At 47.4% G+C, this 15044-nt stretch overlaps 1 protein-coding gene across 18 annotated transcripts in view; it reads left to right on the top strand.

Moving 5' to 3' along the window:
* Sorbs1 (sorbin and SH3 domain containing 1) overlaps positions 1-15044 on the top strand; it is a 226148-nt gene that overhangs the window by 136595 nt on the left and 74509 nt on the right. For 8 of the 18 annotated variants that reach the window (XM_029472826.1, XM_029472830.1, XM_029472827.1 and 5 more), the window contains 5 exons: positions 3727-4452; positions 5090-5122; positions 5303-5461; positions 8472-8613; positions 12416-12445. In XM_029472826.1, the coding sequence (XP_029328686.1) occupies positions 3727-4452; positions 5090-5122; positions 5303-5461; positions 8472-8613; positions 12416-12445 (1090 nt within the window). Of the gene's footprint in view, positions 1-3726; positions 4453-5089; positions 5462-8471; positions 8614-12415; positions 12446-15044 lie in introns of all 18 variants that reach the window. The other 10 variants (XM_021151941.2, XM_029472838.1, XM_021151939.2 and 7 more) reach the window with 5 other exon arrangements.

Raw genomic sequence — 15044 nt, 5'->3', positions numbered from 1 at the left:
GGTTAGGCCTTGACAGTGCTTGCATGGGAGACAGTCCTCTAAAGCTATACAGTTTGGTGTAGGTTGATTTTGCTTTGGTTTTTGCTCCTAGGTGGTTCTCTACCTTTTTATGCTCTTCTCCTCACTATACTTTGCCATTTTGATAAAAGGACTAGATCCTATCATTCCAGTGGTATATGAAGGGTGTTTTATAAGGAGGAGCTGCCTACATGGAATGGAGCCATCTTCCTTATAGAAGGTGCTGATGCTCAAATGATCCCTGGACGGTACAAGGTCCTGTACTTCCTTCTGAAGTGCTCCTAGAACATATGAGGAAATCAGATGGTGTCTTTTCTCTGTGTCTCCCTGGTCTGCAGCTTGTCACTCCCCAGTCTGTTGATGAGCAGCACCATTAAGCCACGACTTATCTCTTCACTTTCAGCATTGTACACGTAGGCCCTGGGTAGAGCCAGGCGCTGTGGATAGACCTGGCTTCCTGGATGTCACTTGTCTGTTAAATGGCTTGTCAGACTTTTCCCATTTGTGAAAGCTTTCTGTGTATATAATGTGCTGTCTGTGGTATTAGCACTTCCTTTGCAGCCGTCTCAAGGATGGATACTATTGCTCTACTCAGATTAGAACATAGCCAGCATCCAGTCAAAGCAGGCATTGAAGTACACTGCCTTTCACTGTCACTGGCTTAGCCAAAGGCTAGCCCTCCACTGCCTCTTGGTTTTGTGAACACAAACAGAGCAAGGGCCACGTTGGGGTTGTATTTCAGGGGTGAGACACTTGCCTGGTAAATACAAGGCCCAGAACTTATTTCCTAGCATTACATAAATAAATGTCACATGAGAGGTAAAGATGAATCTACTTAACACAACTTTATTGTGCACTTGTACTCAGACCAGTGTGCTGAACGCTACCCTCAGGGAGTTTATAAGGGTGGCTTTATAGTAAGGTTGAGCATCCTGTCCACCAGCACATGCTACAATCTGTCTGTTACTCAACTCCGCATTTCCTGCACTGTCTTCAGGGAGACAGGCAATTAGCTGACATAGGAAATGTATCCTGCATGTTCAGGGTTAGGTTTGCCATTTGCATGTCAAGAACGTTATGCCCTGTATTACTTTGCAGATTTATTTTCTGAAAGTAAATGTGACTTCTTTACTGTGTAGTGCTTGCTTTAATTACATACTGGCTTCAGTAAAGGCAAGGCAGGCAGGGCAGTTCTTGGCTTTGCTCCAGCCCTGTGGAGTTCATGGGTCTGTTAGCGGAACGTCTTCCCTTAAGGACTCAGTCAGGGTCCAGAAGATGGATGGGCTAGGTGGGAATTCTATGTCCTGCCTGCCTGGGCTGACTCTTCCTAACTCTCCTCCAGTTCCCATGGCCAGGGAACCAGTGTCCCTTTCTGTGATGTCATCATCAGCATGGTAGTCCCAGGAGAGATGAGGCTTGGGCATTTCTGAAATATAAACTATGAACACACCATGTTTTTTAAGAAGTGTCCCTCTCCCATAGACACACTTTCCAAAAAGATAGTTGAATTTCATTTGTGGGCAGTGGGCAGGGTAGGCTGCAGTTCTTAAAAGTAAGCAAAAAGCTGCTTATTCCTTCATGTGCTTGCTTATACAGCTCTAGCTCCTTCTTTAGAATTAAAAGAAGCCCCAGGACAGGAAGTCCTTTGACTCTGTATGTATTGTGGACACCGTGGGGAAGTGTCCTCTCTGTAAGGTTACAACCCTAGGAAGATTAGTGCCTGACATCATGCGGTCCTGGTGCCATACACGGCCGTGGCTCAATTAAGTTTAAAAATTATCGAAACAGAGTCCTATCTTCGGACAAGAAGAAGTTACATGCAAGAGACTCTGGTGCAAAGCCAGAGTAAACCTGAGCCAACATCCAAATGGCTTTCTGCTTGCATCTCATCTGTGAGCTCACTTGACAGTCCCACTGGTGGAAGCTAGTTCATTCGTCATTTCTGGAGACTGACTTTGTACAAAGCTCATCAAACCAAAGAGCTATTGTGACAGGTTTTGCTCTTGTTATATACTAGAGGGGCTCTTTGTTGTAGGTTTAGGGCTGCTATAAATGGCCACACTTTCACTGGCACTACTGTGGATGTAGTGGATAAGACACAGACCTGGTTAATTGAGAATCCCTCAGTCTCTACCCAGACTGCCTGTCATTTCAAACTTGTGTTCGAGGTATAGGCTGTTGACTGTTTCTGGATGATAGTCTAATCCACACCAAAAAAAGACTTTTTCACTTTCTTCACTAGTAGCCCTTTCTAATGTTCCCTCCCTTTCGCATATATCTTCTACAAAGTATAAAAGTTAAATAAAAACTGGCCTCCGTGTGGGCAGTTAGATGCATGTGAGTATGCAGATGTGCCCACCTGTGTATGCGCGTCTGTAAGACAGACAAAAATCTTAAGACAGGATATTCCACTGAATCACAAGCTCACTGTTTCAGCCAGGCCAGCTGGCCAGTGAACTCTGGGATCCCCTGACTATGGCCCATGTTCTTAGGGTTATAGGGATGTACAGTCATGCCAAGCTTTTTCTTTGAGTCCTTGGGATTTGAACTCAGGTCCTCAGGCTTGCACAGCAGATGTTCTTACTCATGGAGCCGTCTTCCCAGGCTCTTCCTAGTTTTTCGTCACCACACATCTGCCATATGTTTACCAACTTCTGCTCTCTCACAGCGGTAATTACAAGAGACTTCTGGTTTTGTTCTCATACTGAAATCTGAAGATCAGGGCCAGCGAGCAAAGTCTGGGCACATTGGTGCTGCTCCTCTGGGAGTCGAGTTCCCAGGCGAGCCACAGGTTGGCTGAGGAAGGTCAGGCTAGAGAGTCAGCTGGCCTCTTCCCCCTCTGCCCCACTGAGACCCATAGAAGAAAGGTTGGATGGAGAGGGATGAGTTTCAGCTCTGTAACTCTGAGCCTGGTTTCCAGAGCTTTGTTCTTATGGCGTGGCTAAAGTTGAGTATAAAAATCATTGCCTGTGCCTGGTGGTAGACTGGCTAAATAAATCAGACTCATCCCAACCCCATAGGCTAATTGCATGCCCATGTGCTTCAGAGGTGGGAGACTACATGTTTTTTTAACCTCATGACTGTTTCCCATGCCGTCTTATTTGTGCTGGGGATTGAACTTGGAGCCTTAAGCGTGCTAGGCAAACTGAGGCCTAGCCTTCAGCTATGTTCTTAGTGATTAATTCTATCAGATTATTTCTTCTGAGAAAAGAGTACACATGGACTCAAAGTTTTTTAATGCCCTCCCTCCCCTAAGAGAACTCTGTATGGTCATGGAGTGGAGAACAGAATCAGGGACTCCTGTGAACACACACACAGAAGGGCCTTCCATTTCTCCTTTTCCTAGAGGGAACGAATTAAAGTCACTCAGACGACTCTAGTGAACTCAAACTTTTAAAGTGGGGTTGGGAAGGAAAGAGGACTCACTCAGCTCAGGGGCGTCCGGATGCAGGCAGACAAGCATTAGTGATGGAGCTGGCTCCGCCTCCCTGGCTTGTGAGTCAGGCCAGCCCTGCAGGTAAGTGAGGCAGTCCTCAGAGCTGCCCAGACCACAGCTGTGGGCGCCAGAAGGATTTGCTTGCAGTTCTGTCAAGAGTTGTTTTGCCTTTTACCATGCCATGCTGCTGTTTCTAATGGTCCTTCTCTCCATCTCCCCCCTCCCTTTCTTTCTCTCTGTTCTGACGTCATATCTTGAAACCACTACTAAAGGTTCTGTCTCCCCCATGCCTTCCTTTCCCTCAAGAGGACCGCTTCGCATGGCAGTCCCCCACTATCCACCGCAACTACAAGGACTCCCTTTACATGAGTTCACCAAAACCCTACATCCCACCCAGCACCCCCAGCCAACAGAACCCCTCACTGCCTACACCCACCTCTGTTCCCCTGGGAGCTAGGTTGGCTCCCCGAAATGCATCATGTCCCGGTTCATTGCTTTTGGGGTCCATGGGCCTTGAAGTGCCCTCCCAACCCCAGCAACACTATGTAGCCTCCAGATTAGTATACAGTAAGAATGTGAGCTCTAACACACGTTGTGAGGCCACAGGGAATAAACAGATCAGCAGCTTATATGTCCCCTGTTTATCCAATAACATTTGCCGGGCAACATCGGAAAACTACCCTCCTGTTGCGCGTGACTCGGCCCCAGACGCTCCCTCGGAGGCCGCAGGCACTCGGGCACCAGCTCCCTGCCTTGTCCCTGGCACAGCCACAGCCAGCACAGGAAAACCACCCCCTGCTCCTCCTCCTGACCCTCCCAAGCTATTCTTTGACAACCGCAAAGAAGCCGGTAACCGCGGTGAGAATCCCACACTGGGGACATGGGCCTCGTTTCCAGATGCAGTGAGGCCTCACAGGCTAGGCCCTCAGGTTACCTCTGATCCCGAAAACCAGAAGAACAAAGAAACTTACCTTTTGCAGCCATGTTATCCAGCCAAGGCAAGAAACTAGGAATGTTTGTGTGTCCTCTACACTGTCTCTCTCAGAACCGGTTGAAGCGGCTCACTTGTCTTTTGGGCTTCCCTGCCCTCCCTCTCCCCACCAGTGTTATGGCACTTGAACCCCGAGTCCTTCTATCTAACCCTCTGAGCACAGCCTCTCCTGCCTCCCTGGCTCCTGTCTGTAAATGTCTCAGTATGCCAGACCATGGAATTCATAGACTAATAATGTGGTAAGAGTGTTCAAGTCTTACGACAAGGCACTAAAGAAACTGTATTTGCTCCCAAGCTTGCGGGCTCCGTGGCAGTTTTGTGGGGTTAAACGCTGTCTGCTTGCCCGCCTGACTCTCTTCTGTTGTTTGTTCTCTTTCTCTCTCATAAAGTGTTAAAAGGATTCAAAAATAGACAGACGGAAAGTGAACTTGGATGGGGCTCCCTCTGTGTCATAGAGTATCAGGAGGCCAGCTGGCTAGTGCTGGCTAGCACTGACTGTCTCATGTACTCTGAGGAAAGGGCACTGATTAAATATTTCTTGAAGTGCATCACTGCATGTCCACGCGCAACTGTTTAAATGTGGAATTCCTGTCTCTCTGCCGTCCCCTTTGCGTAACCGCGTAACAACCCCTTATTTCCCACAGGGTGCAACCTCCTCCAGCTCAGCCGCGTCTGAGGTAATAGTTGCTCCTCTCTACCTGGTTAATACTGACAGAGGGCAAGGGCAAGAAGGCACTGCCAGAACTCCAGCATCTCTGGGGCCACTTGGCTGCGTCCACACTGTCCCGGCGACCACCCCTGCTGCCTCACCTCTGACCTTCCCGACACTAGATGATTTCATTCCCCCTCATCTGCAGAGGCGGCCCCACCACAGCCAGCCAGCCAGTGCTTGTGGCTCCCTCTCCCCTGCTAGCCAGACGCCACCACCCTCACCACCACCTCCGCTGGTCCCTCCCGTCCCGGAGGACCTCCACAGAGGCCTGGAGCCTGACCTCCCGGGAGCTGTCTCAAGTACCGTAAGCTTGCTGGACTCCCTTCCCCACGGCTACCCTGAATGTCTGCTCCTGACAGTAAAACCCTCCCTTTCTCACTGAAGTACTAAGTTCTGAGGCGGCCTTGGCCACTGTGCTTGTGTGATGGCTGGATCTGTGTGTGCTGTCCCTGAGAGCATGTCTCCCATGTGCATCCTATGGGCCACCTATGGCTACTCTTGCCTTTCAAGAACTCTCTCTTCCTCTGCTCTGTTGGGAATGCACATCTTTCTGATGGAAGTCTGTCTTCCCTCTGAGAAGTGTCTGTGATTTTTACCTTACCTGGTCCTGATCTTCATAGGTCAGGGCAGATGCAGTGTTGAAAGCTGAGAAAAGCTGTGGAAAGCCACAGGCAGATTTGGTGATAGGAAATGAGGAATAAGAGAGTTTATGAGGAGGAAAATTTTTATTCTTTGGCTGATTTCATGAAGCAGACTCTCTGTTAAACAGAAACGGAGAGAGGGAGAGAAAGGGGATGGGGCGGTGCATCTAATTGAGTAAATAGATCTGAAAACTGATGTGTTAAGACTTTCTCACAAGACATAATTGCTAGGGCCCCTGAGGAGGAGGCCACAGTGGTTTTGGTGGCAAACACATATATCAGTAACTGTGGGAAATTTAAAAGTCCTCTCTGTTCAGAATGAGTCTCTTAATAGACAGCCCAGCTGCTTCTGATACAGTAGAAGCCCGGAGCAAAAGAATCTGAATGGACATCGTAAGTCGTAATGTGAGGACACTTGCTGGCTTAGTGGGGTCATGTAGTAACCACTCCTATGATAGGGACTCAGTGGACTCAATTCAGCCCAGCATAGGGGAAGTCCTAGTTCCTGTTAGCTGCGTTGCTGAGGACTTACCCTGGTGAATGAAGACGTTAAAGGAACTGCTAGGTTAGTGATGGTTTCATCTAGGCATGTTCTAAGCAACTAGGATTCATTTACAGGTGCACTTACAACAAGCCAGGACTCCTGCTTTCAGACAGCATGGAGGAGTTACGTAGAGAGCATCCACTCTTCAGGCTGGTTGGTGCACGTGGGATCATCCGAGCACTGGAGAAGTCTAGTTTATATGCCATAGATTTGATTGAGTGGGTCTGGGAAGGAGCAGGGGCCTCTCACTTGGTTGCAGGTATCAAGTGGGTTTTGATGTTGGAGCCATAAACACCACCACTATTGACATACAGTGAGCACCACGTGTTTTGCGGCTAGGACTGAACATTTACTTGCGTCCTTTGTTGGAAGAAGTATGCCCATGAAACTAGGTTAAACCGCTTGTTAAGCTGAATCGAGTCAGAGAACAGGAAGGAAACGTCTTATTTAGCTTAGTGGGGAAATTGTAATGAGGTGTCAAACACACAAAAGCTGGGAACTGTTGCATCATGGGATGGGCCTCTTCTCCAACCTCCAGATGCAGCTCAGTACAGTTATAGATAGAGCAGGATTTAAGCCAGATAGAACCGTGAGCTTGGATCTCTTACATTGAGCTTTGCAGCTCATCTTTGCTGCAGACTGGTGTACTCTGTGCCTGGTAGGGTGGCATCCAGACCCTAAGTTGATTGATACAAACCCCTCAAGCCTTGGAAAAAGATCTTACTCCAAAGTTGAGCTCATAGAAGTGGCTATCTAGATAGAGAACATTTAAAAGAGTTCAACAAGGTATTGGTGACAAAGGCCCCTACTGTGTGACAAAGGCCCCTACTGTGTGTTGAGAGCTGTCCAGGGTGCTGATACCCATACCTCTTCTGAGGAGTATGCATCCTGTTGCTGGGAAAACTTAGCTCCCACACACCCTTGCTGGTAGCTAGCCTCTGTCACTTTCATAGTGTTGTTGCTGTTGTTTTGTTTTCCTTTTGAGCCATTTTCAGGGCATTGTACTATGTGGTGAGAGAGAGAGAGATTGTCCTTGTGTGCCAGTACACCCTGTAGGTGATCGCTGAGCATAATTATTTCAAAAATAGCCATCGAAATCTTGTTCTTAAAGCCCTTTAAGAATGCCAACTTACCAAGCTTAGTGGCACGTGTCTAGATGTAAGCAGATCTCTGAGTTTGATGCTAGCCTGGTCTATATAGGTAATTTCAAGCTAGCCTGGGCTATATAGGGAGACCCCTGTCTTTGAAAAAAGAAAAAAGAAAAAGAATGCTACCCTGGGGCTGAGGATATGGAGTGTTTGCCTAGCATGGGCTCAGCCCTAAGCTTAGTCCCCAGAACTGGGGCATGGGGGTTGTCATCTTTAAGGTTTGAAATATATAAAACAAAACCTTTGCAGAACCTCTAAGTGTGGTGGAGAGGGAACATTTGCCAGTCAATGCCCTATTTTCGGACCTTGTTTCTCATTTGTTTCAAAAGGTTGGCATTATCGCTTCATCGGTTTATAAAAGTATGTTTCTGGTGGGAGTCTCAGGTTTTAAAGTCAAGATTTCCCATGGCTTGGTCCAAGGATTTTTGTTGGTCTGACACTGGAGTGAAGAAGGAGGCGTCCCAGCAGGCAGGATAGAATCCCGCTTGGCTGCTGAAATTGCTCGGCGCTTCTCTGACTGCTCAGTGATGTTCAGAGTAACTGTCTATGACAAAGGGGTTCCTCTTTCTTCTTACACCAGCGCCTTGTCTGACATCTCTCCAGAGGGTGCCTGGCTTTCCCCACTTTACACCAGCTCGCGTTCTTAGATTGCATCTGGAATGGCATGAGTTTTGCATGTTATCTTATTTTGGTTTGAGTCTGCCTTTGCAGTAACCAGATTGATGCACAGCTTCTACTAGGTGAACAAAATGGACAATACTGAGACTCTCAGCAACATTTACTGACCTGCCTTCTCTTCCCCCTTACTAATACCAACTAGGAGAAAAAATTTCCAGATTCAGCTCCTAACTGGAATTGACCCATTGGTTACATTTTCTTTTATAATTAAGGACTTTGTAGAGATGGTCATTCCCTCTCCTTACTAAGTCTTAATTCAAGATGTCTTGTATTTACACTTCTTTTTAATGTTTTGTTTTTCAGGGCAGTCCTTTACTAAACGAAGTTTCTTCTTCCCACATTGAAACTGATTCCCAAGACTTCCCTCCAACAAGCAGACCTTCGTCTGCCTACCCCTCCACCACCATCGTCAACCCTACCATTGTGCTCCTGCAGCACAATCGAGGTAAGGCAGCCTCCTGCAGGGTGCTGGGGTCAGCAGTTCCAACTCATGATGTCTGGGGCAAGAAGTCCCTTCTTCAAAAACATTTCCCCAACCCTGCCTCTAAGGAAGCTGTCTATCTGTCCAAGGACCCAAAGATCAGCCCTAGCCGGGAGACAGAGACCCTGATTTGCAATAATGTCAATTGTCTATATATGCTGGGCTGGTTCATGGTCATGCTCATGTGCTGTACCTTGTTTTTTGTTTTGTTTTGTTTTGTTGGTTTTTTTTTTGTGTGTGTGTGGTTATCTGCAAACAGTTAAATGTACAAAAGTGGAAGTTTGTGTCTCTCGGTTCTTTATCTTAGGATTTGTAAAGAAGCTTTGCCTCAGGCCTGTGGCTACAGTATATCTCTTAAGTGCTGTCCTAAGTGACTAACTTGTCCAGAGTGATAAGTTTCTAGAAAGTGCAGTTTTGAATACTAAATTTCGAAAGAGGAAACACTGACTAGTTCATTGTTTACAATGTAAACGATGCTTTTGTGGCTCTGTAACAGAGGCTTCTAGACTTTCTCCTGGTTATTGGCTGCTCCTCTTCTCAGAGTGCCATCCTCTGTGACCTAGATTTGTGTGTCTGTTTGCACTGATTCCACATGGCCCAAGCAGCTCTGATGCTTAGGGCTTCTGTTTGGTTCCTATAGTTTCTCTGGCTATTCTGGTTGCTCCTGCTGCATCTCTGAAAGAGCCTTGGGGATCGGTCAAACCCAAGAGCTTCGACATAGTCATCGTATAGCTTCACCTTTCTGCTTTAAAATTCAGGCAGTGGTTTTGAATTCCAGCCTTTCCATTTTGGAATTGCACAGAGGAATAAACTTCCCATTTCTAAGTCTTTTTGCAGCACGAAATGGGACATCTTCCAGCCATCTCTCAGGCAAAACCCGGGTTCTTTTACACTGAACTAAAAGAACACTGCAGGGCTGTGTACTGTCTGTAGCTCAAAGCTTTGTTCCAAGCCCTATCTTCTTGACACCCCCTTTCTCACTCACTTCCCTGCCCTTCCCTTAGAGGAGATGGGGCTACAATCTTATTTCCATACCGAAGAGAGGTTTCTCTTTTCTGCTTCTAACTGGAAAAGTAGATGCATTAAAACATTTTCTCTCACTTTAAATATGTTCACTCAGTCTTTCGCGGTGGCTTCAGCGGTTTCAGGCTGTTTTCGTCATTGTTGTTTTTGCACTGTGTGGCCCCCGGTGTCCTTCCTCAGGACAGAAGGGCCCTCCATCTGAGCGCCCATTCTCCTTCTGCCCTGACACCCTCCCTGGCAGCGGCTCTCCTTGCCAGTGTCTGTCATGCAGAACAAAGAAAAATGCAGAAAAAAGGCAATAGCTTCTCTGTGAACTTCTTCATGACTCATTATTCTAAAAAACAAGTTAGTTCCCAGAAAGAAAGGCAGTTTCTTTAAAGACGGGATTTATTCCCAAGGCAGCTTGGGCTTTGGGAAATGCCAAGCGTAATGTCAGCCGCTTGTGCCAAGGCCCTCTGACAACACCTACAGGGACGTTTTCAGGCACCAAAATGCCTGAGTTCCCTCTTTGTCTCTTCCTTGAATGAGTGAAATTCTCTTATTCATCAAAGAGGACTTTTGGTTCCTGTTTTTCTCTTGACCAAAAGTTCTGCCTTTGGTTTAAAATTAGGATTGGTCCAGAGTGAAGCACATCCTGCAGAAAAGTATGTGATGCTACGGAGTTTGGCTTGTCTGTTTTTTTGTTTTGTTTTTGTTTTGTTTTTTTAATTAACTAGTGGTTTCTGTAAAGAGAACAACTCTGGGTTCATCCCAGGTAGGCCAGGATAGGTAGGGAAGAGTGAGAGTGTGTGCCTATCAGTGAGGTTTGCGTCAAGTGTCTCCTGGCCCTGCTTTGGAATGTACCCAGCCTGGCATCTCTGCTTCTTCTCACAAAAGAACAATTTCTTAACTATGGCAAAGTTTCCTAAGCGGTGAGAACTTTACTCTATATCTGAAAATCTGGTTTAATCATCCTTAAAAAAGTAAAAGTTTCCTTTTTTTTTTTTTTTTTTTTTTTTACGTCTAGACTGTCACAGGGCCTAGTTTGGCACAGATGTCTCTCCTGGCCAACCTCCTCACACTAGGGGACAACAGGCTCTGAGTGATTGTGAACAGCACTGTTCCCTTTCCACTCGTGCCAGTGTGTCCCGGACATTGCTCGCCCTCGGTCACTGAAGCAAGGGTTTGACTCAGGAAAAGTCTCAGGCTGAAAGATGCACACGGTCCCCAGCGGGGCCTTTCAGCCTGTACTGTGTGCTGGATCTCGAGAGTCTGGTTAGCTTGCAGTTCAGATTCCAAAGCTATGGAGATGGGGTAGGGGGACCAGGTTTCAGAGCTTTAGGAAGTTTGCCATTGCGGTTGGCTGCGGACCACTTTGAATAGCAAGACCTCCATGGTTCCCAGACTATGAGTCTGTGGACAGGAACGGTCGGAGTGTCATCCCAGTGCTGGTGACTGAAAAAATAGCTACTGCCGTCTGTACGGCATTCTGTGAGAACAGCCATTTTGCCTTGGAAGCAGAAGCAGCATCTTATATTTCTCTGTTGCTTACATTCGCTTCTGCTGGCAAGGGAGGGCCCTGCCTGGCACCTTGCAGTATAGAGTGTGGCACCCGTAAATCCTTTAAGATACCAGGGTACTCTGATACCACAGATGAAGAAACTGAGGCCAAGAGGTCATTCTGTTGGTTCCTGTCATCTGGCAAGTTGCCAGCAGAGTCAAGCCTTGAACTCCACGGTGCCTCTTCGTTCAGCCGGTGTGAGTCCCATGCATGAAGCTGAGGAGGACAGCTGCGGTGTCCACTGGCCTTGAGGTCCCAAGCTGCTCTGTTTGCTTCTACTGCATACCGATTCTAGCAGCAGGATAGGAATGTGGCCACTGGGGACAGTGACAGTGTGCATGGGCCGGCCTGGTCTATTTTTATCTCTCTGGTCGGCTTGCTGTTTAGCAGCTGTAGAAGGTAAAGGTTACTTTTCTGCTTATCACATAGGGCACACAGGATGCTGTCAATAAGACCTTGGCCTCCCCTCCACATGACGGCCCAGGAGAGTGAGCAGCTGCATTCAGTACCGCAGCGACCAGGTCACGAGGGTTGGAAAGAACTGTAGGCTATGAGCTGGAGGTTTTGCTTCTAGAACCAGATGGTTTTCAGTGTTATCTTGAGTAATCTAAGCCCCTTATCCCAGTGAGGTCACTTTGCTAATGCCGATTATTTTTAGAATTTCTCTATTACCCTGGAACAGGCAGATGTTTGGTGACTAAGCTACAGCGCTGAGGATCTCCACTGAGGAAAATAGCTGTCCCTAACAGCCGAGGCTGGTGCTAAGATTTCAAGTGTTAGATGAAAAGGCTCTTACAACAGGGCTGGCATTGGCAAGCTCAGGAGATGGCAGTTGCCATGTCCCCAATTCTTCTCATAGCTCTACCAGAAGGTACCGAGTCTGGCATGGTAAGAGGACCATGTGAGGTTGGAAGAGTCCTGAGGGAAGAGATCACCTTGGGACAAGATGGAAACTCCTAGATCACTTTGGTAGGCCCAGGTCCCGGTGCAGATCTGTAGTTTGGGGAGCTGGGGGACCTCTTGCCTGGATCATTGGAGCTACATCATGACTCCTGCCTCAGCTGGGGTGTGCATTTTAACATCTAAGCCTGGAAGACAGCAGGGCCCAGAGTATTCTGTCCTGATTATTTATTCTGGGGCTTCTCTGTCTCACCAGGTGCTGTATAAACACTACTTACGTTGTGTTCTTTTCTTTCATCACAGAGCAGCAAAAGCGACTCAGTAGTCTTTCAGGTAGGTGAGCAATCTATTTATTTACCTGCTGACTTATGATCCTGTTCCGGCGATGTCCAGTCAACACCGTCTTCTGAATTTCCCCGTGTGTTGATTGACAGACCACAGGGATAATGGAAACAGGAATAGTTTCTATACCCTAGAGCAGATATAACCATGAACCACAATAGTAAATGTGCCTTGAGGAACTGTGGCCTGTACCCAGGTGGTCAGACCAGAGGGGCTTTGTGGAGGCAGACTTATGGAAGGCCTCTGAAGAACACCTGGTTGCTCTGTCTCAGATGAATCAGGTGTTGGGAGATGTGGGAAGTTCTTCCCTTTTGGGTGACTGCCAGTAGATGGATGACCCTGGGTGGTAGGTCTAAGTAAGAGCCCCTAGACCCACACAGTGCTTGAAGCTGCCGGCTGAACTTCCTGGAAAGCGTGTTGAGACTCAAGAGGGTCAGATTCAGTGGACAAGGATGACATTTTTGGATCCCAATGATCTGTGCAGCTCATGGGAGATTCTGCGAATGAGCGGCTGTTCCCTGAGTGCTGTGCCAAGCGTGTAGTAGATGTGAGGCACCATTGTCTCTAGGTGCTTGCGTTGAGTCTGGTCTATTACTGAGTTCTACTCTTGTGCCCAGTACAGAGTCAGCCTCTGGGGCTGCAGAAGGGAGCCGTGCTGCCCATCAGTAACTAATGGTGTGGCACGATGGCTTGCCGCTGTTCTTTGGTCGTGGGCACCTTGGGAGGATCTAATGAAGGCAGTTGATTCACTCTCCTGACAAAGCCAGTGTGCACGCAGGGTACATGGAGCAAGGGCTCAATGAGCTCTGACATTAAGAACCCCTGATCCCCTGAGTCACAGAAGCCACCAGTTTCTGAGCAGCTGCTACAATGGCTCCTGCGTGACTTTAGCATACCGCCGCTCTTGTGATTTGGGCAGAGCCTGAGTTGGGAGGACATGGGGTTCTCATAGCCTCTCAACTTTATCAGGACTTGGCTGGAGGACCAGGACAGGCTGTGGTTAAGCCCAAGGTGCCCTTCACAGCCCTTCTTTGAGTCATTAGGTTCCAGCCCACTTTCCACTGGCCATCCCAGGTGGCTGTGGTCACACACACACACACACACACACACACAGAGGTGGGGGTAGGAAAAAGAGACATTTATGTTAGGAACCCCAGAGTTTGTTTTTTGTTGCCCCTCATATAAATATTTGTTCCTGGGTATAAGACTTCGCTTCTCTTACCTGTGGAATGCTAATTCTTAGTCCTGCCTCCAGGTGCTGTTTTGTATGGCCGAATGAGGGGGATGCTACCCTCACTGGAAAGGACCAGTGAGGACCAGGCTTCTCCGCTGTGCAGGCAGGGTTTTCATATAATACCCCTGCTGTCCATGAGTTTGAGAACAAATCACTAGTGTCCAGAGTGTCACTCTCTAGTGTTAAAGTAAGTGACCATCTCCCGCTCACCTATAGGTTAGACACCTAAGGACAGGCAGTCTCCTTCCCCTCGGTACAATTGGAGCAAACTTCTGTGGATCCAGCACTCAGTCAGAGAGTATTCGGTTTTCCATTGCTATTACCAAGTTCCTGGCAGAACAACTTAGAGGAGGGAAGTTGGTTGGAGGGGATTCAGCCTGTCAGGGCAAGGAGGGCCTGGTGGAAAACAGGAAGCAGTGAGAAACAGCAGCAGGAAGGGGCCAGGATAAGATGATGCCCCAGAGATAGGCTTCTTCAAGCAGATGTCATCCTCCACAACCTCCCAGTGGTAAATCTTGAGTTCACAGATGGATTTAACCATCGATAGCGCAGAGTCCCCACAGTTTAATCATCTCTGGAAATACCCTCACTGTCATCTCCAGAGGTATGCTTCACTAACATCTTAAGTGTTTCTTAGTTCTCAAGCAGACAGTGAAGATGAGCCATCCTGGAGAGTTATCTGGGGATGGAGCCCACTTGTAGTTTGGCTTTGTTTGATTTGTGGTCCCTTGGTAAGAGACTCCAGGGACTGCACAGGGAGGGTGTAGCAAGGTTTCTGTCCTTCTCCAGGGAAATATAAGCATTGCTTTAGACTGTCAAAAAGGTTTGGATACACAGAAAGCCTGCTCCTCCTGAGAGAGCCCCATTTGAGGTTGTCATTATCATTTGTTTAGTGATTTAAGACTTTTAAACTTATTTATTTTTACTTTGCATGTAGAAGCATTTGCACGCATGACTGTATGAGTATTGTGTGTGTGCGTGCTTGGGGCCTGTGGAGACTAAAAGAATCTCTTGGAACTGGAGTTAAAGGTGGTTATGATCTACGACGTGGATGCTGTGTCCTCTTCAAGAGGGGAAAGTACTGTTAATCACTGAGCCATCTCTCTACCCCCCAACTTAGGACCTTTTGAAGCACATTATAAAACTAGAAAGAAACAGATATGATACAGATATAGGATATCAGAGTATGATATAAAGTTGTAACAGCAATACAATGTTATGTGGCTCATGTGGAACTTACCACTTTAGGTTTTTAACCATATCAAATAACATTTTCCCCCGCTTTGGGGTCTGAGCCCTCCATATACCAGAATCCCGTGATCTTAAGTTTCTAAAGTTTAAAGGTTTTTATAAAGG

Source organism: Mus caroli, chromosome 19, assembly GCF_900094665.2.
Source record: "Mus caroli chromosome 19, CAROLI_EIJ_v1.1, whole genome shotgun sequence".
Taxonomy (NCBI): Eukaryota; Metazoa; Chordata; class Mammalia; order Rodentia; family Muridae; genus Mus; species Mus caroli.
This window is presented reverse-complemented; position numbering and strand designations above follow the sequence as displayed.